Source organism: Uranotaenia lowii, chromosome 3 (genome assembly GCF_029784155.1).
Source record: "Uranotaenia lowii strain MFRU-FL chromosome 3, ASM2978415v1, whole genome shotgun sequence".
Taxonomy (NCBI): Eukaryota; Metazoa; Arthropoda; class Insecta; order Diptera; family Culicidae; genus Uranotaenia; species Uranotaenia lowii.
In genome coordinates this window covers 112478441-112501755 of record NC_073693.1, presented here as the reverse complement: position 1 = coordinate 112501755, position 23315 = coordinate 112478441, and the positions used below count along the sequence as shown (strand labels likewise).

Below are 23315 nucleotides of genomic sequence, written 5' to 3'. Positions count from 1 at the left end.
CAGGTTTGACTCATCTTTCTTTCTTCCAACTGTTCGAAGCAAATAAAGAATCCTGAAAGGGTACCTAAGTAACCTACTCATGATTCCAAATTTGGCGAGATACTCCGGCTGGCTTGAACCCACAATCCATTGTATATAAGTTTTCCGATCGTTCAATGTGCTGTCCATTCCCCCCACTAAACCCCGTAATTGAGTTAAGCTATTTGAAATATAGTTATTTATATTATGACCATTGTTTAAACTTACCACACCAACAATACAAAAGAAATTATCACGGATACTTATCTTTGTGTAACAAACTAGTAATCTTCAAAGTCACAGTAAGCCGTGATTTAGACGACATTTAGAAAACCACATGCACAGCAAAGGAAAATACAAAGGGATGAATCATCCTAAAGGATGAAAATCCAGGAAAAAAAAGGAAAATAACTGATTCCAAGCCATCACAAATTTTGTTTTAATGAAAGTGATTATTCGGAAGAAAATGTCCACACATACTGTTTCTACACTTGACTTTCCTTTTGAGCGATGAAATTCACTCATCTTACATACAAGCTTCCATTATCAAATAAAACCTCCTTCAGGAGACCATCGCTCCAGCTTTCACATCAAATGTTTTTCTGGAAATGCTTTCATGGATAGAGTTTTAGTACCATCTCTAGGCTCATTTCTCTTCTCTCTATCAGCGGGTCAATTTAAAACAATTTTCTAATAGTCACAATTTTGATTTTAGCACCATTTCCGATGAAATCGAAGGAAGTACACATTCGAAACCGATGCATCGGAGAGCAAACAAACACGTTTTGCTGGACGCGCTGCTTATGGTTTTAGAAATTCTGGAATGATTTTACGTTTATAATTTTCATATTTTTGTGAAATCTCGCAGCGTGAATTGATGCACCTCACTAGAATGTAGATAAAATTTGCTTTCCAATGAATATACTTTTGATTGATCTAAACAAAGTAAAAGCACTGAAAATCCGGGTACATTCTGACAGTGGACCACAAAAACAGATGAAATTTCAACTTGTGAAAAATCGCGCAAAGTAGTCAACTTGGAAAAATTCCAGTAAATTCAATTTTTGTTGCATCAAAAATCTAAAGACAGCAAAATGTTAGAATTAGGATAAAACTTGTAGTCATATATTTTTTAAAAATTCTACCACCGCTCAAACAGTTTTTACTAGCAATCGATAAAAAGTAGGTTTTTCAGACCACTTTTTTTAACTTTTTGTGACCATTTCATTAAAAAAAAATTAAAAAAATATTTCTTGGTTCCATGATGTAGACATCAACTTTAGGTTACATATGCATAAGGCAAATATTTTTTTAAACGTGAAATATATGAACTACAGCAGTGTTCCTGAGGCATGTTTTTTCCGAATTTTTTTCTTTCATGTTGAATAACGAGAAAACTAGTAGCTTAAACTATATATAATGTTCTAAATAAATTTTTCTGACATTACAAGGTTTTTATTGATATAAGTTTTGCATGAAATTTATTTTAATTCAAACGACTTAGATAGATTTTACTTTTGGAGTGTCAAATTGACACTCCAAAACCAGGCTTCCAGGGTTCATCCATAAAAAAAGTAAAGATACAATACTCAAGAACTTTTGAAATCATTTTCAATCCCCGAAGAAATTTTTGTTTTTTGAAGCTTCTGAAAAAAGTTACAAGCCTTCAAACTTGCAATAGTATCAAAATGACACTCTAATGCGGATGAGGGTTAATAGCAGAGCTAAATACTTTTCACTTTTTAATTGTTAAAGTTTATTAAACAAAGAATATATAATTTTCATAGAAATCACATAATTTGCAATTTGTTGGCACTATTTTAATCACTTCAAATATTTAAATTTTTGATTAGAAGTTTTTGTTTCTTTTAGTTTTTTTTTTGGAAAATTAAATCAATGTACTCAATGCAAATCTTTAAAAACGTGTGTCTTTGAGAAACCACAACCTTTCCAAATTTTTGACATTTTTTTGTGATCAGCAGTGTTTTCAGATTTGTTTTTAATTCAGATATATATGAATTTGTAATTTTCTATTTCGGTTGAAATGTTAAATTTACACTTGATTACTCTGTAGCCTCAAGCCGATTAAAAAAAAATGCTTTCATATCAGTGATGACAAATTCTATTAATGATCAATTAGATACAGTTCAAATCGATGAAATCATCTGCTATCACTTTCATTCACCGCAAACAAGATAGTTTTCATGGAGTTTTATCTAGGCTAGGCACGAGCCATGAAAAAAGTAACAAATACCAGGCCAATTATCGCAGTTCAAAAGCCAAACCGACGACGACGATTCGAGTTTAAATTATTTTACGTCTCAATCAATCCGCGCACAATTGGTAATAAATAATAAAATCTTACGCTTCCGATCGGCGGCAATTCGTAAAGCCGCAAGTGCACTCAACCATCGACATCAGTTATCATTAGGGGAACATGCCCTATTATGCGCCACCTAAGCGAATCGCTGATTTTCTATGTACTCCACGTACAAATTGTGTTAAAAATGGGTGTAATCGTTGAAGAAAAGTGTTTTCTACAAATTGCTATGATTTTTTATTACTCAAATTGCTATAGTTTCTTCAAAAACTTGATTTTTAAAAATCATATTCAAGGCCACAGAAGAAAACTGTGTTGCGAATACGCGCCGCTGTGTATTCAATACGCGCCTAGCAGCCGAACACACCCGAAAGCAGCCGAAGACCGAAAACACACCAATACTTACAGACACTTTGACTGAAAAGAAAATCAAAATGGACTAATAGAAATTTAACAAAAAATGAAAAATAGATTTTTTGGGCTGAATTAACGCTCAAAATATGGTTTTAGACTTTTTGTTCATTTTCAATGGAAATTGGCCTTTTTGAAAAATTAATGCTATTTTCAGCCTACTACGATTGGCGCGTTATAAAGAGCGCATGGGCCGTGATAGAACATACTCATGAAAAGCATACCTTATCGAGTTCAGTGTGATTTTTTAGCATAAAATCATAATTTCGATTCTCCTCTATCGATGTGTCAGAAAATATTGTCTTATTCGTTTTTCTCTGCTTGGTGACACCTTATTAAAAGTGTTTTAAAATTTAGATCGAAATGAAGAAAAACCTAAATTGTGAAATTATCACGACACAGGGGCATTTTAAGGAAAAATTCATACTTGCCATGACCAATCACAGCATTTAAAACAAATTGGTAATATTTTGCAGGCTTAAAATGTTTCAGATTCTTCAAAACAAGAGTGGCGCGTATTAGCCACATGGGGCGTTATATGAACTTTTCCCCTATACGGTTCCGGGGGGCTCGAAAAAATAATCACACTTTCTTCACTCTCCGTGAGACGACGAATGGACGTTTGCTACAATCTTTCTCTGTCGCCAGACACCTGCACGGTTTTGGAGTTGTTGTTTCTTCTAATCTCTTTCTTTTTCGATTGTGGTTTCTGAAAAACGAGGATACATCGCAGAGAAAGAAGTTGAAAGGAAAATCTGGCCCCAAGAGAAAGAGAGAAAGACCCCTTGGCGGGTGGCTTTTTGGGACCATATGGGAGATTTCGATGGCTTCCGAGGGGTGGGGGACCTTATGGATTTTTTTTTTCAAATTAGACCTCTCCGAAAAAAGATATCGAGAAAAAAATGACCCAAGAAGAGCGCCGCACAGCTTTCATCAGGGGACCCACAATGGTTGGGTTGAAAAGCCACGAAAAATTAAAGTTTAAACTTTCCGGCTGCGTCTTGATGAAGTTATTCACTCGTTAGACCGCCAAAAGCGCGCATCGTCCTCCGGTTTTTTGGATCTCGTCCGCGAATTGTGACTTAATCTTTGCCAGAAATAAAGACTCCAGTGCAGTTCGATCCCAGAAGTTGATGAGCGAAAAAGTTAAAGAACTGTGAAAATCAGCTGTCAACCAAGGACGTGATTCCAGTGGAAACTTGAGAAAAAATCTTTACCCCAAGACCGGGGTGAAGGAAATTAACGACTTGTGATATTTTAAAGATTTCCTTTGTCACGAAACTACGAAGTTAAAACAAGACATAATTGGAAGAAACTCAAGAGAAGGTGAAGGAACGCGGAGAACATTCAGGAAACCAAAGAAATCCTTTTCAGTGCAAAACTCTCTTAATCAGAAAGTAATTTTCACTCGAAGATCAAACTCAAGCCATCATCGCATTTACTTGTGTTCTCCTCCAACAATTAGCAATCAACGGTGTTTGTACAGGTGAATGTGGGAGTGTCGTGACAAAAGGTGAAAAACATCCAGGTGGAAATTAATTTTCTTACACCCAAACCCAAACCCCAGCCTGGAAAGAAGCCAGAAAAGTTGTTGGATCAGGAAAGGATAACTTCTGGAGCTCGCTCTGGTGATTAAGGTCCCTGATTTTTGTGTTCTGTTGTTGGAAGATTTTTTTTCTGGTGCTGTTTTCCGGAAGGTGGGTTGACTTAAAACGGAAGCGAAACAAATCCTTCGCTGTTGTCGTCAGGAAAAGGATTGTTTGAACACCGGAAGGTGACTGAAGTGCACTGGTTGATAAACTTTTTCCCGGGATCGGAATCAAATCATCGAAAAATGTTGGCGACGTTGATGCTGATATTACTAACGAGTAAGTTTGCCTCCGATCTATGTTAAACCTAGGAGTTGTGATGAACTTTCATCTGAGAATTTTTTTCAAATAACTGAAATATGTATATCAAAACTAATCAGTGACAAAACTTAGGAATCATAACTAATCGCATTTCAACAATTTCGAAGATCTTCGATTGTCAAAGACGCACAGTGCCTTAATCAGACATAAGGAGTGTATTCAAAAAAAAAGCCACACTTTATTTTGTGAATAACTTTTGGATGCATGAATGAAAATTGAAATGAAATGTTAAGGGAAGCTACCTAGTAATAGAATGTTTACATCTGCAAAATTAGATGACAATCTGTCAAGTGGTTTGAGAGTCAAGTGACGTCCATGCAGAAGCTTATTGTCAACATTCGGAAAGTCCCAATAGGAGTCTCAAATACAGCCGGATATCAACTTAGGCTATGATCATTTAGTATTCGGGCAGTTACAAACGATTGTATTTTAAAAACTATTCATTTTATCGAAAAACTTTCTATGGAGGAAATGAAGGTGTTGATATGACATTTAATATAAAAATATTGAAAAATTATTTATCAATGATTTCAAGAAATAATCTTACTTTTTCATAAAATCTCTTTTTTATCTTTGCACACTTGTGTCAGTCATGTATTGATCTATTATTTTTACCACAGAAGTAAAACCTTTGCAAAATCATGATATTTTACACAAATTCACCTAGAAAATGCAATTAGAATCTATTTGGAACCTTTTCATGAGTAGGCATTTCAAAACGTTGATCTCTCAAATCCAGTTTTAACATACATTTCTTCGTCCATCAGGACACATCTGTCACATTGCGTAAAAACCGGTTGCACATATTGCAATCTAAGAAACTGTTCACTATAAGTTATTTACTTGTATCTACTAGTCAGACAAGACTTATTGACTGACGGAAATGGATTTATTGCATTATTTAAGGGGTCTGCATTCAGTTTTCCCCAATAACCGAAGACTTCATACCATATTTAAGATCAAGGGTACCATTCCGATGCTTGATTTGAACTTCGTGTGGATTCTAGAGTGGCTCCTTATACTTCTTAACCATTCGGTCCAAAAATAATCAGAAAAAAATCAACAGTTTATGATTTTTCAAGTCAACAATGAAGAATTTTCGATGTGCAAAATGCGCAAAAGGCGTTAATTTGTGCAACATTATTTTTACCATGTCTTTTTGCATCGTAAATATCTCAAACACACGTTAATTTAAAAATCTGGAAAAAATAGGCAAGATAGTCCTTTTCATAACCAACACAACGCTGCTTAAGTTTTGCATATCCGAGCTATAATAACGTAGCTCTCACCGAAATAAAGTGTCCGGATACTAAATGATCATAGCCTTATTCGACCAAAGTGTATATGGTCAATCGTGCAAGGAGTCCTAGAGGATCTAACAGTGAGGTAAAATTTGAATAAAACGGAATATTACTGATTCCATGAAGTTGAGGAATTTTAGAGGTTTAATCAAGCGTAATCCGAGTATTTTAATAGAGGAAGTGTTAAATACTTAAGATAAATTTTTCTGACTGATTCGTCTGACTGACAAGCCTGACTTAATTTCTACAAAAAATAAAATTTGCTCACCAGTAAAATAATCAAAAACCGGTGGTAAAATCGTTCTCAAAATTTTTTAAGGACCTCTAGCATACGAACTCATGAGCAGGCAGCTGACAGATTTCAAGCCAGAAACTTTTCGTTGACAAGTCTCGAATATTCTGAGGAAAACAAGGAGTACCCGAAATAATAACTTTGATGTCTAGTACTTGGGGAGTCTGACGATTTGTGGAAGCTGCAAATCAGTTAGTGTTGCTTAAAAGTTGACACGATCAATGGCTAAATAAACACTAAAGAGTCCCGAGCAGACTTTTATGACAAAATTATACCTAACTTTGCTATCATGCCTTGAAAGTAAAATTTGGTATTATTTTGCTCGAATCAAGGTGATACAATGCCAAAATTAGAATTTTACTTTTCATATACCATATACCTCGATTATCCCAAGTGTAGGTTTTACTGAATCCCCAACGATGCATCGTTTAGCCAACGCACACAGGAAAAAACGATACATGAAGGTGATCAAAATTGTTTATGCCAAAACGGAGCGTTTTAGGCCTACAGTATTTTCGGATTATTTTATCGACATCACAAGTTCTTCAAAATGAGCTATTGATGAAAGTGATTAATTCACTTAATGAGAAAGAAAAAATATGTTTTTGTAATTTTCATATTAGAGCTGTTGTCAGCAAGTTTATAGATTGTTAAAAGTTGAGCCGAAAGACAAAATGGCCAAAAAGAAGATGAAGTTTTTAAACAAAGATCATGACCATCCCGGTTCGAATAATAAAATTTCTTTTCGGCAGCTAAATACAGGTTGATTGAAAGATTTATTAAAAGTAATAAAAGTTTTTTGTTTGTTATGTCATATGTCATTAATGGAAACACAAGGAAAATTTGAAAATCATTGATTTTCTTCTTGAAAACCCTTGTATTTTTTACTGAATATTTAACTTATTTATATTTATAAAACTGGGTTGATTAATAATTAAATGTATAAAAACTTGAAAATCAATGGAAAATGAGTTTTTTTGTGTGATGTTTTTATCACATTAGGAACTGCAAAAAACATACAACTAGAGATTTTGTAAATATCAATTTTTTTAGTTAATTTGAGTGTTGTATTTGAATTCTTATAATATTATTTAAGCATAAATTTTGCATTTCAAAGTTTCTGTGCTCAGGGTAACAAAAAGCGTAAAGTAATAGTCGATATAGGACCTCAGATTGGGCCCTCAATATGTTGAAATTCTATGAATCAATACTAGAGTTGGTCACCCTATCAGTTTCTTAATTATATTAATTCATTAATCCAATGGAATTGAATGTAATTATATAGAACAGCAATTCTTTTCATCAAAATTCTTCGATCATAAAAAATTGAGTTATAAAATAATTGAAAATTTTTTAGATGAACTTTTCAAATAACCAGCAGTGGTCTGTAAAACCAAGCACATTTATTGTTTCAAAATGAGCTCCTTATCTATGTCAATCCATATGAAACAAAAGTTTTTCTATAAGACTTCAACAAAACTATGCAAAACTCCCATTTTTAAAGACTTTTTGGCTTAGCCAAAACCAAACCCAAAATTTTCAAAAAGCATATTATAGCAGACATTCGGACGGTTTCAAAATTCTATAGTTAATGAAAATCCTTTCAGTAGTTTTAATTTTATAACTAAAACCAAAATCCGAGTATGACCCTAACCGGCTAGTTGTCTTATTTTTTGCTGGGTGACTATGGTAACCCTATTCAAAAATCTAAAAATTGAAAATTATAGAGCTTCTCATTTTAGGAAAAGTCAGAAAATTTTATGTATCCTGCTTTAACCGTTTCTGAAATATCGCTTCGAGAAAGTACGCGCCCCATGTGGCTAATACGCGCCACCCTTGTTTTGAAGAATCTGAAGCATTTTAAGCCTGCAAAATATTACCAATTTGGTCTAAATACTGTGATTGGTCATGGCAAGTATGAATTTTTCCTTAAAATGCTCCTGTGTCGTGATAATTTCACAATTTAGGTTTTTCTTCATTTCGATCTAAATTTTAAAACACTTTCAATAAGGTGTCACCAAGCAGAGAAAAACGAATAAGACAATATTTTCTTACACATTGATAGAGGAGAATCTAAACTACGATTTAATGCTAAAAAATTATAGGGGAAAAGTTCATATAACGCCCCATGTGGCTAATACGCGCCACCTTTGTTTGGAAGAATCTGAAACTTTTGAAGCCTGCAAAATATTACCAATTTGTTCTAAATGCTGTGATTGGTCATGGCAAGTATGAATTTTTCCTTAAAATGCCCCTGTGTCGTGATAATTCCACAATTTAGGTTTTTCGTCATTTTGATTTAAATTTTAAAACACTTTCAATAAGGTGTCACCAAGCAGAGAAAAACGAATAAGACAATATTTTCTGACACATCGATAGAGGAGAATCTAAACTATGATTTTATGCTAAAAAATCATACTGAACTCGCAAAGGTATGCTTTTTATGGGTATGTTCTATCACGGCCCATGCGCTCGTTATAACGCGCCAATCGTAGTAGGATGAAAATAGCATTAGTTTTTCAAAAAGGCCAATTTTCATTGAAAATGAACAAAAAGTCTAAAACCATATTTTGAGCGTTAATTCAGCCCAAAAAATCTACTTTTCGTTTTTTTCAAAATTTTGATTAGTCCATTTTGATTTTCTTTTCAGTCAAAGTGTCTGTAAGTATTGGTGTGTTTTTGGTCTTCGGCTGCTTTCGGGTGTGTTCGGCTGCTAGGCGCATATTGAATACACAGCGGCGCGTATTTGCAACACAGTTTTGTTCTGTGGCTTTGAATATGGTTTTTAAAAATCAAGTTTTTGAAGCAACTATAGCAATTTGAGTAATAAAATATCATAGGCATTTGTAGAAAACACTTCTCTTCGACGATTGTACCCATTTTCAACACAATTTGTACGTGGAATACATAGAAAATCAGCGATTCGCTTAGGTGGCGCATAATAGGGCATGTTCCCCTACCGAACTCGCTATGGTATGCTTTTCCTATGTTTTATCACGGCCCATGCGCTCGTTATAACGCGCCAATCGTAGTAGGCTGAAAATAGCATTATTTTTTCAAAAAGGCCAATTTTCATTGAAAATGAACAAAAAGTCTAAAACCTTATTTTGAGCGTTAATTCAGCCCAAAAAATTTACTTTTATTTTTTTTTTAATTTTGATTAGTCCATTTTGATTTTATTTTCATTCAAAGTGTCTGTAAGTATTGGTGTGTTTTCGGTCTTCGGCTGCTTTCGGGTGTGTTCGGCTGCTAGGCGCGTATTGAATACACGGCGGCGCGTATTTGCAACACAGTTTTGTTCCGTGGCTTTGAATAAGGTTTTTAAAAATCAAGTTTTTGAAGCAACTATAGCAATTTGAGTAATAAAAACTCATAGGTATTTGTAGAAAACAATTTTCTTAAACGATTGCACCCATTTTTAACACAATTCGTACGTGGAATACATAGAAAATCAGCGATTCGCTTAGGTGGCGCATAATAGGACATGTTCCCCTACATTTCGGGTCATATAGACCCTGACCGCAGAGGAAGGATAAAAGTTTCAACTTTTCTTTCCACGAAGTAGACGTTAAAAGAGTTTCTTTTTTTACCCATTTCCTAAAGCTGACAATAATTTTATGCAATGACTTGAAAATCAACTCTCAAAAAATGCGCGCATTATGCTGATAACGATCAAATTTGCTGCTTGTTTTCAATTCGATTAAATTTTTAACACCTGATTTAATCTGATTTTCCATAACAGAAAATTCCAAAACCAAGTAGTGCTTATTTTGGTCTTAATGTTTTATTGAGATATTGGTTGGGCATAATCTTTCGACATTTTGATGCTTCAATGAAACTTAATTTTGCCATCGAGAAAAATGCGATACTAATTTATGCTATTATTTGGGTATTATTAACTCATATTGGTTACTATTTGTTACTGCTATCGATTCAGGCATCAAAGTCTTTTCGAGGTGCTTTTAGCTCTTACTAGCTCTTAATAGCAGCTACATAGACTGTATGACCAACATTTCTGTTTATACTCCGTAAGGTTAATAATCTTCAAGATATTTTGAGAGTTTTTAATTCTATTTTTGTTTCTTCGAGCGAATAACTTTTTTTTTTCTTTTGTCCGTGAACTCGGGGTGGGATTAATTTCCCGATCACCTGATTACAAACCAGTCACGCTAGCCATTGGGCTGAACGATCGCCTCGCAAAGCCCTTCAATAGGTTCCACAAAGTTTATATCTTATTTTAGTAAGATCTGGAGTCGTGCCCTTACGCGAATATACTTAGATAATTGTTTCTATTGCACACTGTAGCTTGTTAGATTATTCAAAAATGCAAAAATTACTGTAAAAGTAAGGTAACCATAACTTCTTCAATTTGAATTCACAACAATTTTAACCGTGAGATAGTTTTTCAAAGCTTTTGATTCTCATAGAAAATTTCAAAAATCGAATAATATATTCACAAATTTCTACATTCTTTGTTTGTCGTAAAAAACTTTACCAGTTTGACGGATCGGCTTAATGTAAGGTTGCCAGAATTTTTTCCACTCCAAACCGGGCCTAGCAATTCCGGGCATTTTTTCAAAAAAACCTGGCAAAATCCGGGCATGGATTTCAATTTTTCAAATCCAAAAACCGGGCAAAAACCGGGCAAAATTTAGGTGTTATTATACATAAAAGCAAAAAAAAAATCAATTAATATTTTATTAATGTAATTGCACACTTCCAAAAACTTTTTGGAACACTTAAATATTTAAAGGTTTAGTAAAGTAAATCATCGAAATTATTTTAAACAACCGTTGAAAATTTCCATACCGTTAATCGATTTAATCGACCGATTTTGCTGAAACTTACTCAAAAACATTGAATTTTACTGGTTTCTTTGTGAAAATAGGGAAAAAATCCGGGCAATATCCGGACTTTTTTCACGATATCCGGGCAACCGGGTCGGACCGGACTTTCTCGAAATTTTGCATCAAATATCCGGGCAAACCCGGATAAAACCGGGCAATCTGGCAAGCTTAGCTTAATGGTATCATCTTCAAACATTACATTGCTTTTATGATCCTATACCAACACTGTCGGTTTAAAAAAAATTTTCGCATAATCACCAAATTTTTAAACAACTTTTTTTTATAATTTAGTTACCAGTTTGGGCTAAAATGCATCAAAATGCAAATAAAAAATTCACCTTTTAAATTTCGTTTCCATATGCTGGAATATAATTGTTTTTCATCACGCGTTTGTTGACTTCAAAAATTTCATCGGTTCAAACATATTTTTTTATTACTACAGCTAGAAGATTTTTTGGTAGTATTTTTTCCCCTAAATGTGTGCAGCACACTCATACATTTTCTTATCATAAGTTTTTGACAGAAAAAAAATTTAAATTGAACTCGATTAAAACAAAAAACTACTGCATTTGGTGTTTTATGCGTTATGACAAAAGAATTTAATCCAAATTATACATTTAAACCCATTATGCGGAATATGCGTTAAGAAAATCCAATTGCTGCAGCTGTCCGCAAGCTTTAAAATAAGGCAATTTTGGTGAAAATCTTGACCACCCATGCTTTAGCTGATCCTTATTGTTATAAGATGCAAATCTACGAACCGCATTAACTTTTATTTTAATTCCGAACGTGTTGCAGTCTTTTTGAGTTAAATATTTGTCTTGGTCTAGGCTTTATGATAATAAAAAGCTATTGGCTAGTGAATAGAAAATAATTAATGAAAATCCAGTTTTTTTTTTGCTTCTCCCGAGCAAAAAACCTTGATTTGACTTGATATTCAAAGCCCAGAGAAAATCAGATTTTCGAAATGTTGGCATCCAGTCTAAGACTGTCGATGATGCAAAAGTTAAGTTCAAATGATCGGATGCGAATTTATACACCTACAGTATGCAACTAAGGGATTTCAAGTGGATTTTAAGAAATTTGATTAGGGAGACCGAGGATACTTGATCCCTGGGAAAACATGATTCCTTCGCTATATCTTTTGAAACAGGAATGTTATCTCAACAAACTTTAAAATTTGTACTATTCGAGTTATTGAGCTTTTTTGGAAAAAATTAAACAAAATGTGACTTGAAGATCTAATTTGATCACTTTAAATTGTTTTTCACATGAAAAAACTATAATAAAAATATATATTCCAATCGTTAAGGTAGAATATGAACTTCATAAAGCCATGTTTTCAAAGCAATAGTGAACTTTCATTTTTTTTTAGGAAGAAGTTTTCCAAAATGTATGTTATGAGTATAATTGATCCCTAGAGTCCAAAATGATATATTTTTCTTCTGAATGGACAGTGATCAATGGTTACCATGGAACTACAAATATCAATCCAATAACTAATGTTCATTCAGTTATGATCGGTTGAAACGGATTAAAAATACTGTATTTACATAAAAACTGCAAAAAAATACGACTTTGAATATGCAATGACTCTTGGGTAGCAGACAAACTTTTAGATTCCTATTTGTTTGATACTTACAAACTATGAAATGTGAACTAATATGGCAAAAAATAGTCGACGGACCTTTTATCTTCGAATTTTACTAGATTTTTGCCTAGGGTCAGGGAGCCCTGAATTAAGGATAAAGTCTTCTTTAGTAAAGGATCAAGTCTCCTAAAAATAACTTAAAAAATATCACAATTTTTTTAAGACTCACGAAAATGCTTCTAGTTCATCTACAAGTTCATGTATCTTTCTAGTTTTTCGAGCTAGTGCTAAAAACGACCAGTTGCAAAATTTTTCCAAGAAGATATGATGCTAATAAAAAAAGGGATCAAGTATCCCCATTATCCCCTATATATGATAAAGTACTTTTTATTATGTTTTCCAATTTTAAAAATTTGAAGCAAAACTCAGAAATTTTTCGTGAATACCATTTCAGATTTCAGCGCAAATAACGTACAAATCAAACAGCATCAAAATCTATAAACATGGTCAGGGAAGCGACAACAAACTACGGATCACAAAGAACCGGTATAAATTTGAACAAATGGAATAACGCAAGTGTATTAACCCGCTTAAGATATCGTATCATGTCCCATCTCGTTCTCTACGGAACTTTGAGCCTCTAAAAACAATTAATTATGGAAGAAACAAATTTTACAACCCATTTGACATATCATGTAAATTGTTTAATCAAGTTTTTGTTTGTTTCGATGATAATAAAAGTGAAGATGGTTTTAACCAAAGATTTAGAAATCAGTCTGAATGATATTGTCGAAGACCGTGAACAATAAATTAAATAAATAAAAGACGGATTGCACACCGTGTGTGCAAAATCGCTTCACGGATTTTTTTTAGTATTTTACGGTTATTATGAATGAAAAGAAGCACTTTTCGGCACTATTTTGAAGAAAAATGACAATTCATGACATTTGGAAGTGTAATAAATTGATTTTCAAAGGTATTTTCCGGTATTGCAAAAAGTTGTGTGTGCAACTCGTTGCAAAACTCTTAGTTTTTATTATTTGTCATACTTATTATTCTCCTAGACAAACTTCGATTTTTGGGAAGAATGCAAGCTTGCTGTTAAATTCCTTGAAAAAAGGCTAACCTCGACTGGTGCTGAAAAATCCCATTTTTTTTAAAGTTGTTGAATAAATAATAGGGAGTCCCATTATGTCTAAGCACGATTTTGATGCAACCCCGCTCATTCCGGATTCCAACATTTCGACGAATCAGTTGGCAAAAAAAAAAAAGTAAGCATTGGAGCGGTCTGAAAATCGAATCGGAAGTATGGAGAGGAGAGCAGCATCGTGGACAAAAAAAAACCTGGGTGGAAGCCAGGAACGTTGGACAAAACTTTGGACCATAAGTTCATGCGTGCTTAAATACGCTAGTAAAAAAAACTATCTTAGTTGTGGATGTGACCAAAAACCTGGAACCACTCTCAGCATCAAAGTAAAATTGGGTCTTAAGACATATAAGAAGCAGCAGAAGTCGAAATTGAGTGAAAAACAAGCTGATTTTTGCTAAATCAAGAGCCTGTTAAATATTTCATCAAATTTTGGACAAAAATAAGAGTTTTCACCTCAGAAGCAGATTCTTGTGAATCATGATAGTTTTACAAAACAACAGTAAATACAAATTTCGAACTCATGGCAGTATCTTAACCTTTTTTTACCCCAATAAATCACAAAAAACTGTAATCCTTCTTTTGTCACTTGGAAATTGGAGTTAGAGCACATCACAAGAAGGGGATACTAAGAAATAATCCAAATTTTCAATCAATTGGATCAAATCTTGCATGCAACAAACTTTCATACAATCTACGTTGCACAAAATTGAAAAATTGTGTCTAAAATAGATCTATCATCTGATTGTATTTTAAAAAAAATATTTTTTTTCATAAAAATACCTCAAGCTTTATTTCTTCCCCCTCTCGGGATTTTCAGAAAAGTCGATGGAGGGGAGGGGGTGAAAATAGAAATATTGGACCTATGGCCATGAAAAGCCAAAGGACTGCAGGAAGGAGGGGCCTTGGTGAAACTACCACTGCTTGCCCTTTCCCCTTCTTGGACTGGGCTTTGACAACCCCTGGTGGTTGCCAAACTGTGGAGGCAGGTCCGCAGCAGTCTGCCTGGAGGCCAAGGCCAAGCCGATATGTGAGCGCTTGGGAAAACTACCACTGATAGTCCGCTACCCTCGTGGGATTGGACCTTAAGAGAAAATCACGCATGGTTGTCCCATCAGTGGAGGCAGGTACTCTTAACGCTGCCTGATGGCCAAGGCTCGGGGGGATCTCGATCGCCTGGTTGACCGAGATCCAAACTCTTTCAGATGAGGGGGAGGGGAAGTCTCTGAAAAGAGCCGATTCTGGCAGCTGGACCCGGAAGCAAGACGTCGAAATGAAGCAGCGAAGAATAGAGGCACTATTTCTCGGCTAAAATACTTATTCATTTCTCTGCTCATCTATTTACAACATTAAAAGGTGATACGATCAAAATTTGGTCAAGGGAAAACGCGTGTAAATCGGTGAAATCGTTTATTTAAAAAATCAAATTAAATTTCTTTTTCAAGTTTATTCAGCATAAAATTCAGGAAAAATATTCAGTTAGGCTTCCGCTTTTCCAAATCCGAATTGCCGGGCCTTACGCTTAACCCCTGCCATCAGATTTTTTACAGCCACCTTGTCCACCTTCTTCGCCGCAGAAAGCCAGTTTGCCTTGAACTGCTGCTCGTCCTTAGCAGTTTTTGGTCTTCTTTAGGTTCCGCTTGACAATAACCCAGTATTTCTTAATTGGGCGGAGCTCTGGCGTGTTGGGAGGGTTCTTGTCCTTGGGAACCACCTGCACGTTGTTGGCGGCGTACCACTCCATGGCCTTTTTACCGTAATGGCAAGATGCCAATCCAGCCAAAACAGTACGGAACAACCGTGTTTCTTCAGGAAAGGCAGCAGACGTTTATTCAAACACGCTTTCACGTAAATTTCTTGATTGACAGTACCGGAAACTATGAAAATGCTGCTTTTCAGATGGCTTGCCAAATCAGATATTTCTTCGCGAACTTTGACAGTTTCATGTGCTTGAAAATATTTGCTACCTTTTCCCTTTCTTTTTGCCGTATAAAACTCCTGTCCCGGAAGCTGCTTGTAGTCGGCTTTGACGTAGGTTTCGTCGTCCATTACCACGCAGTCAAACTTCATCAGCATCGTCGTGTACAGCCTTCGGGATCGCGCTTTGGCCGTCGTATTTTGTTTATCATCGCGATTTGGTGTCACTACCTTCTTGAAAGTCGATAGTCCGGCTCGTTTTTTGGCTCGATGCATTTCGCTTGAAACTACCGTCAGCTCTCTTTGTCATCTCAGCGGCTTCCGGTTTTCGATTTCCCCCGATCCAGACTTCCTGACTGTCGACAAACGTTCCCCAAACACTTTAATTACATTTGTAACGGTTGATTTGGCAACTTTTAGCGATTTTGCCAGCTTTGCGTGCGAGTAGCTCGGATTTTCGAGATGCGCGAGCAAAATTTTGATACGCTGCTCTTCTTCCTTGGACGGCATTTTGACAACAGAAGAGTGAATTCCGAAATCAAAATACGATGTTTTTTGACGACTGTTACTTTAATTTAAGGTGATTTTTCGGCTTTCAGTCTATTCAAATAGCAAAAACGACTATTTATTTAACGTTCCAACGTTTCAATCCATATAGGATCGTCATCAGGGACTGTAATGTTTATTGTGTGTTAACAAAATATCAAAAAATCTTCACGAAATTAACTGATTCTTACCTAAAATGTGTCGTATTTCTTGTCAGGTTTGATTCGGCTGATCGGGTAAAGCTGTCATTTGTGTCTGTTACAATATTTTGTGATTAATTTGTGATTCTAGTGTTTTGTAGTGCTGTCTGACTTACTGTGAAAAAATCCGTACTTCCTCCTTTTTTCTGTATTAAATTTCCGCAGCATCGATTTTCCACAGTCACTACTTTTCACTTTTTGTTTTGCTTTGATCTGTTATTACTAGTCCGTGCTATTGTTTTCTGAATGTTGTTGGATTTGTGTTTCTGTGTTGGTAGTTTTATGTTTTTGGTTTATTTTTCGTATGTGTTGGATGGTTTTAAAAATGTTTGCGTATGATGTATGTATGTTTTCGGTGTCTTTTTTTAGGTTTATTGCATGTTTTGTTGTTTTAATGTGGCAACTCTCCAGTATTAACAATTTGTTTTCGTTGTCACATCTGTCGATGATATCCGCTTTATCGATGTCGAACAGATGATCCATAGCTATTTCATGTTCCAGTAAGGCTGTTTGTTGGCGAAGTTGTTGAATTGCATAATCCTGTTTCGTGTATCCGATGTTCCATAATCGCTTGAGTTCATTTGTTTGGGTCCTGTGCTGTGAAATCCGTTGTTTTAGTTTCCTCGTAGTGCATCCAATGTAGCATGCTTCGCAGTTTTCCGTTTCTTGTGTTTCCTCCTCTTTCCAATGTCCTTTGCAATTTATCCTGTAAATTACATTTGTTTGTTCGTCCCGTGGTGTTTTGTCTTTTATTATCGGGAAAAGGCATCCAATAGTCTTTGCTTGTTTACTTGCTGTTCGTATATCTGCGTATTCCGAACGCAATGTTTTTGTTATGTTTGCGCTTAGACCATCAATATTTGTGAGCGAGCGTGAAATTTTATTTTCTTCTGCTACCATAGCTGTTTGGATGTCACTTTTTTCGTTGAGACGATTGATAATCCCATTGATTAAACCGATTGGGTAATCATTCAGTCTCAAGTTGGTGCGAATAATTTCGTGGATTTCATTGTTGTTTGCTCGGGATGAAAACAATGAAACACGTTTTGCAAAGGCGGTTGCGACGTTTAACTTTTGATGGAGTGGATGGAAAGAGTAGAAATTCAAAAAGCGGCCAGACGCGATCGGTTTCATGTACCAATCGGTGGTGATTTTTCCTTCTTCATTTCGGTGCAACATCATGTCTAAAAATGGCAAACTTCTGTCTTTTTCAACCTCAACGGTGAATTGTATGTTTCTATGTTGTGAGTTGAAAACGCTTTGGACATATTCCACAGAGTCTTCGGGAAGAATCAGGAATAAATCGTCCACATATTTTCTTATATGTGGGAGCGGGATGGAACTTTGTGTGGCTGCTGAATCGAGCAAATCGTCAACCACAATCTCTGCGATGGGAGAAGCAATGGGGCTTCCCATAGCCAGGCCTGTTTTTTGCTTGTAGTAAGTCTGGTTGAAGCAGAAGAAACTACTGTTCACACAGAACTCGATAGTTTCTAAAAATAGATCGAGGCAAATGGGAGTATGAGCGGTGATGCGATCCCAATTGGCAATCACGCTTTTGCGTACAAGCTCTATTGGTATAGATGTAAACAGAGCCACGACATCGAATGAAACCATCAAGTGTCCGTCGGGCACAGTGATAGTTTTAACAAATTCGCAAAACTCGAACGAGTTCTTAATTGTGTATTTGGATGTGATTGATTGCTGTAAAATGTTTCCTACGAATTTAGATAACCCGTAGGTGGGAGCTGTCATACATGGGACGACTGGGCGCAGGGGGAGTCCTGCTTTGTGGGCTTTAGGTTGGCCGTATATTTTAGGGCACACAGCTTTGTATGTACGAAGTTTAACTGCTCTTTTTTTGTCCAAGAGGGTCAGCTGTTCCAAACGTTTTACAAGGTCGTTGTTCTTCGTTTGGAAGCCTGAGGTTGGATCTCTTTTTATTATTTGATAAGTTGTTTCGTCGCTAAGCAGTTGTTTCATTTTTGTGTCGTACATTTCTCGTTCCATTAGTACAGTTTTGTTCCCTTTATCAGCTTTGAGAGCTAACAGTGTGTTATTAGTTTTAAAGAACTGTTTAGTTTTGGTTTCTGCTGTTTTGAAAAGTTTAAGTCGGTGATCATCATATCCGTTGTTTTGTTGTTTGTTAATAAAGTTTTGGATGTTATTAACGACTTTGCAGCGAGTGCTTTCTTGTACGTCGGTGTTGCTGTTTGTTCGGATGATTTGTTCTACGTCGGCTATCAGGTGGAAAAACGGGGTTTCTGCTAGTGAAGTGTATGGTAGTGCAAATTTTGGTCCCAAGCTTAGGAAAAGTTCAACTTCTTTTGGCAATGTTGCATTTGATGCATTATGAAGTGCCTTTTCATTTGCCGTAGGCATATGATGTTTGTTTTCATTGAATGATCGCAACATTAATCGGTGTAATTTTGCGTTTGTGGTTGCTGATATTTTTGTAATGCGGTTCCTTCGAAATAGTTCTTGTGAGATGATAAAACTATGACGAATGTTGTTATCGGCGGATTGGTCAACGAGTGTAAGTAACTGTTGTTGTTCCGCTCTAAGTTTTCGGAGTTTCAGAAAAGCATCTTCGATTTCAATATTAAGAATTGTTTTCTGAAACTTTGTGATGCACCGTTGTAATTTCCAGGTAAGTGGGCTACGATCTTCTAGAAGAAGGAACAGACACTTGAAATTGTTTTGGATGTGTGTTGGAAAAACCCCGTTTCGGCGACACGATATCAGGAAATTCTTTCGAGTTGTGATACTAGCCATTTTTCGGTTGCAATCAGCATAATCTTTGAAGTGTTTTTTGACTGTGTTCCCGTATTCTATCTCGATGCTATTGAAAAATCCCGCCATGATTGATTTACGATGTTTTTTGACGACTGTTACTTTAATTTAAGGTGATTTTTCGGCTTTCAGTCTATTCAAATAGCAAAAACGACTATTTATTTAACGTTCCAACGTTTCAATCCATATAGGATCGTCATCAGGGACTGTAATGTTTATTGTGTGTTAACAAAATATCAAAAAATCTTCACGAAATTAACTGATTCTTACCTAAAATGTGTCGTATTTCTTGTCAGGTTTGATTCGGCTGATCGGGTAAAGCTGTCATTTGTGTCTGTTACAATATTTTGTGATTAATTTGTGATTCTAGTGTTTTGTAGTGCTGTCTGACTTACTGTGAAAAAATCCGTACTTCCTCCTTTTTTCTGTATTAAATTTCCGCAGCATCGATTTTCCACAGTCACTACTTTTCACTTTTTGTTTTGCTTTGATCTGTTATTACTAGTCCGTGCTATTGTTTTCTGAATGTTGTTGGATTTGTGTTTCTGTGTTGGTAGTTTTATGTTTTTGGTTTATTTTTCGTATGTGTTGGATGGTTTTAAAAATGTTTGCGTATGATGTATGTATGTTTTCGGTGTCTTTTTTTAGGTTTATTGCATGTTTTGTTGTTTTAATGTGGCAACTCTCCAGTATTAACAATTTGTTTTCGTTGTCACATCTGTCGATGATATCCGCTTTATCGATGTCGAACAGATGATCCATAGCTATTTCATGTTCCAGTAAGGCTGTTTGTTGGCGAAGTTGTTGAATTGCATAATCCTGTTTCGTGTATCCGATGTTCCATAATCGCTTGAGTTCATTTGTTTGGGTCCTGTGCTGTGAAATCCGTTGTTTTAGTTTCCTCGTAGTGCATCCAATGTAGCATGCTTCGCAGTTTTCCGTTTCTTGTGTTTCCTCCTCTTTCCAATGTCCTTTGCAATTTATCCTGTAAATTACATTTGTTTGTTCGTCCCGTGGTGTTTTGTCTTTTATTATCGGGAAAAGGCATCCAATAGTCTTTGCTTGTTTACTTGCTGTTCGTATATCTGCGTATTCCGAACGCAATGTTTTTGTTATGGTCTAAGCGCAAACATAACAAAAACATTGCGTTCGGAATACGCAGATATACGAACAGCAAGTAAACAAGCAAAGACTATTGGATGCCTTTTCCCGATAATAAAAGACAAAACACCACGGGACGAACAAACAAATGTAATTTACAGGATAAATTGCAAAGGACATTGGAAAGAGGAGGAAACACAAGAAACGGAAAACTGCGAAGCATGCTACATTGGATGCACTACGAGGAAACTAAAACAACGGATTTCACAGCACAGGACCCAAACAAATGAACTCAAGCGATTATGGAACATCGGATACACGAAACAGGATTATGCAATTCAACAACTTCGCCAACAAACAGCCTTACTGGAACATGAAATAGCTATGGATCATCTGTTCGACATCGATAAAGCGGATATCATCGACAGATGTGACAACGAAAACAAATTGTTAATACTGGAGAGTTGCCACATTAAAACAACAAAACATGCAATAAACCTAAAAAAAGACACCGAAAACATACATACATCATACGCAAACATTTTTAAAACCATCCAACACATACGAAAAATAAACCAAAAACATAAAACTACCAACACAGAAACACAAATCCAACAACATTCAGAAAACAATAGCACGGACTAGTAATAACAGATCAAAGCAAAACAAAAAGTGAAAAGTAGTGACTGTGGAAAATCGATGCTGCGGAAATTTAATACAGAAAAAAGGAGGAAGTACGGATTTTTTCACAGTAAGTCAGACAGCACTACAAAACACTAGAATCACAAATTAATCACAAAATATTGTAACAGACACAAATGACAGCTTTACCCGATCAGCCGAATCAAACCTGACAAGAAATACGACACATTTTAGGTAAGAATCAGTTAATTTCGTGAAGATTTTTTGATATTTTGTTAACACACAATAAACATTACAGTCCCTGATGACGATCCTATATGGATTGAAACGTTGGAACGTTAAATAAATAGTCGTTTTTGCTATTTGAATAGACTGAAAGCCGAAAAATCACCTTAAATTAAAGTAACAGTCGTCAAAAAACATCGTAAATCAATCATGGCGGGATTTTTCAATAGCATCGAGATAGAATACGGGAACACAGTCAAAAAACACTTCAAAGATTATGCTGATTGCAACCGAAAAATGGCTAGTATCACAACTCGAAAGAATTTCCTGATATCGTGTCGCCGAAACGGGGTTTTTCCAACACACATCCAAAACAATTTCAAGTGTCTGTTCCTTCTTCTAGAAGATCGTAGCCCACTTACCTGGAAATTACAACGGTGCATCACAAAGTTTCAGAAAACAATTCTTAATATTGAAATCGAAGATGCTTTTCTGAAACTCCGAAAACTTAGAGCGGAACAACAACAGTTACTTACACTCGTTGACCAATCCGCCGATAACAACATTCGTCATAGTTTTATCATCTCACAAGAACTATTTCGAAGGAACCGCATTACAAAAATATCAGCAACCACAAACGCAAAATTACACCGATTAATGTTGCGATCATTCAATGAAAACAAACATCATATGCCTACGGCAAATGAAAAGGCACTTCATAATGCATCAAATGCAACATTGCCAAAAGAAGTTGAACTTTTCCTAAGCTTGGGACCAAAATTTGCACTACCATACACTTCACTAGCAGAAACCCCGTTTTTCCACCTGATAGCCGACGTAGAACAAATCATCCGAACAAACAGCAACACCGACGTACAAGAAAGCACTCGCTGCAAAGTCGTTAATAACATCCAAAACTTTATTAACAAACAACAAAACAACGGATATGATGATCACCGACTTAAACTTTTCAAAACAGCAGAAACCAAAACTAAACAGTTCTTTAAAACTAATAACACACTGTTAGCTCTCAAAGCTGATAAAGGGAACAAAACTGTACTAATGGAACGAGAAATGTACGACACAAAAATGAAACAACTGCTTAGCGACGAAACAACTTATCAAATAATAAAAAGAGATCCAACCTCAGGCTTCCAAACGAAGAACAACGACCTTGTAAAACGTTTGGAACAGCTGACCCTCTTGGACAAAAAAAGAGCAGTTAAACTTCGTACATACAAAGCTGTGTGCCCTAAAATATACGGCCAACCTAAAGCCCACAAAGCAGGACTCCCCCTGCGCCCAGTCGTCCCATGTATGACAGCTCCCACCTACGGGTTATCTAAATTCGTAGGAAACATTTTACAGCAATCAATCACATCCAAATACACAATTAAGAACTCGTTCGAGTTTTGCGAATTTGTTAAAACTATCACTGTGCCCGACGGACACTTGATGGTTTCATTCGATGTCGTGGCTCTGTTTACATCTATACCAATAGAGCTTGTACGCAAAAGCGTGATTGCCAATTGGGATCGCATCACCGCTCATACTCCCATTTGCCTCGATCTATTTTTAGAAACTATCGAGTTCTGTGTGAACAGTAGTTTCTTCTGCTTCAACCAGACTTACTACAAGCAAAAAACAGGCCTGGCTATGGGAAGCCCCATTGCTTCTCCCATCGCAGAGATTGTGGTTGACGATTTGCTCGATTCAGCAGCCACACAAAGTTCCATCCCGCTCCCACATATAAGAAAATATGTGGACGATTTATTCCTGATTCTTCCCGAAGACTCTGTGGAATATGTCCAAAGCGTTTTCAACTCACAACATAGAAACATACAATTCACCGTTGAGGTTGAAAAAGACAGAAGTTTGCCATTTTTAGACATGATGTTGCACCGAAATGAAGAAGGAAAAATCACCACCGATTGGTACATGAAACCGATCGCGTCTGGCCGCTTTTTGAATTTCTACTCTTTCCATCCACTCCATCAAAAGTTAAACGTCGCAACCGCCTTTGCAAAACGTGTTTCATTGTTTTCATCCCGAGC

General features: G+C 35.9%; 1 protein-coding gene across 1 annotated transcript in view; it reads left to right on the top strand.

Moving 5' to 3' along the window:
• Positions 1 to 3816: 3816 nt before the first annotated feature.
• The window catches only part of LOC129756816 (uncharacterized), a 49095-nt gene continuing 29596 nt past the window's right edge, over positions 3817 to 23315 (top strand). Inside the window, exon 1 of the mRNA XM_055753838.1 lies at positions 3817 to 4617. Within this exon, the coding sequence (XP_055609813.1) occupies positions 4584 to 4617 (34 nt within the window). The 5' untranslated portion in view covers positions 3817 to 4583. The remainder of the gene's footprint in view (positions 4618 to 23315) is intronic.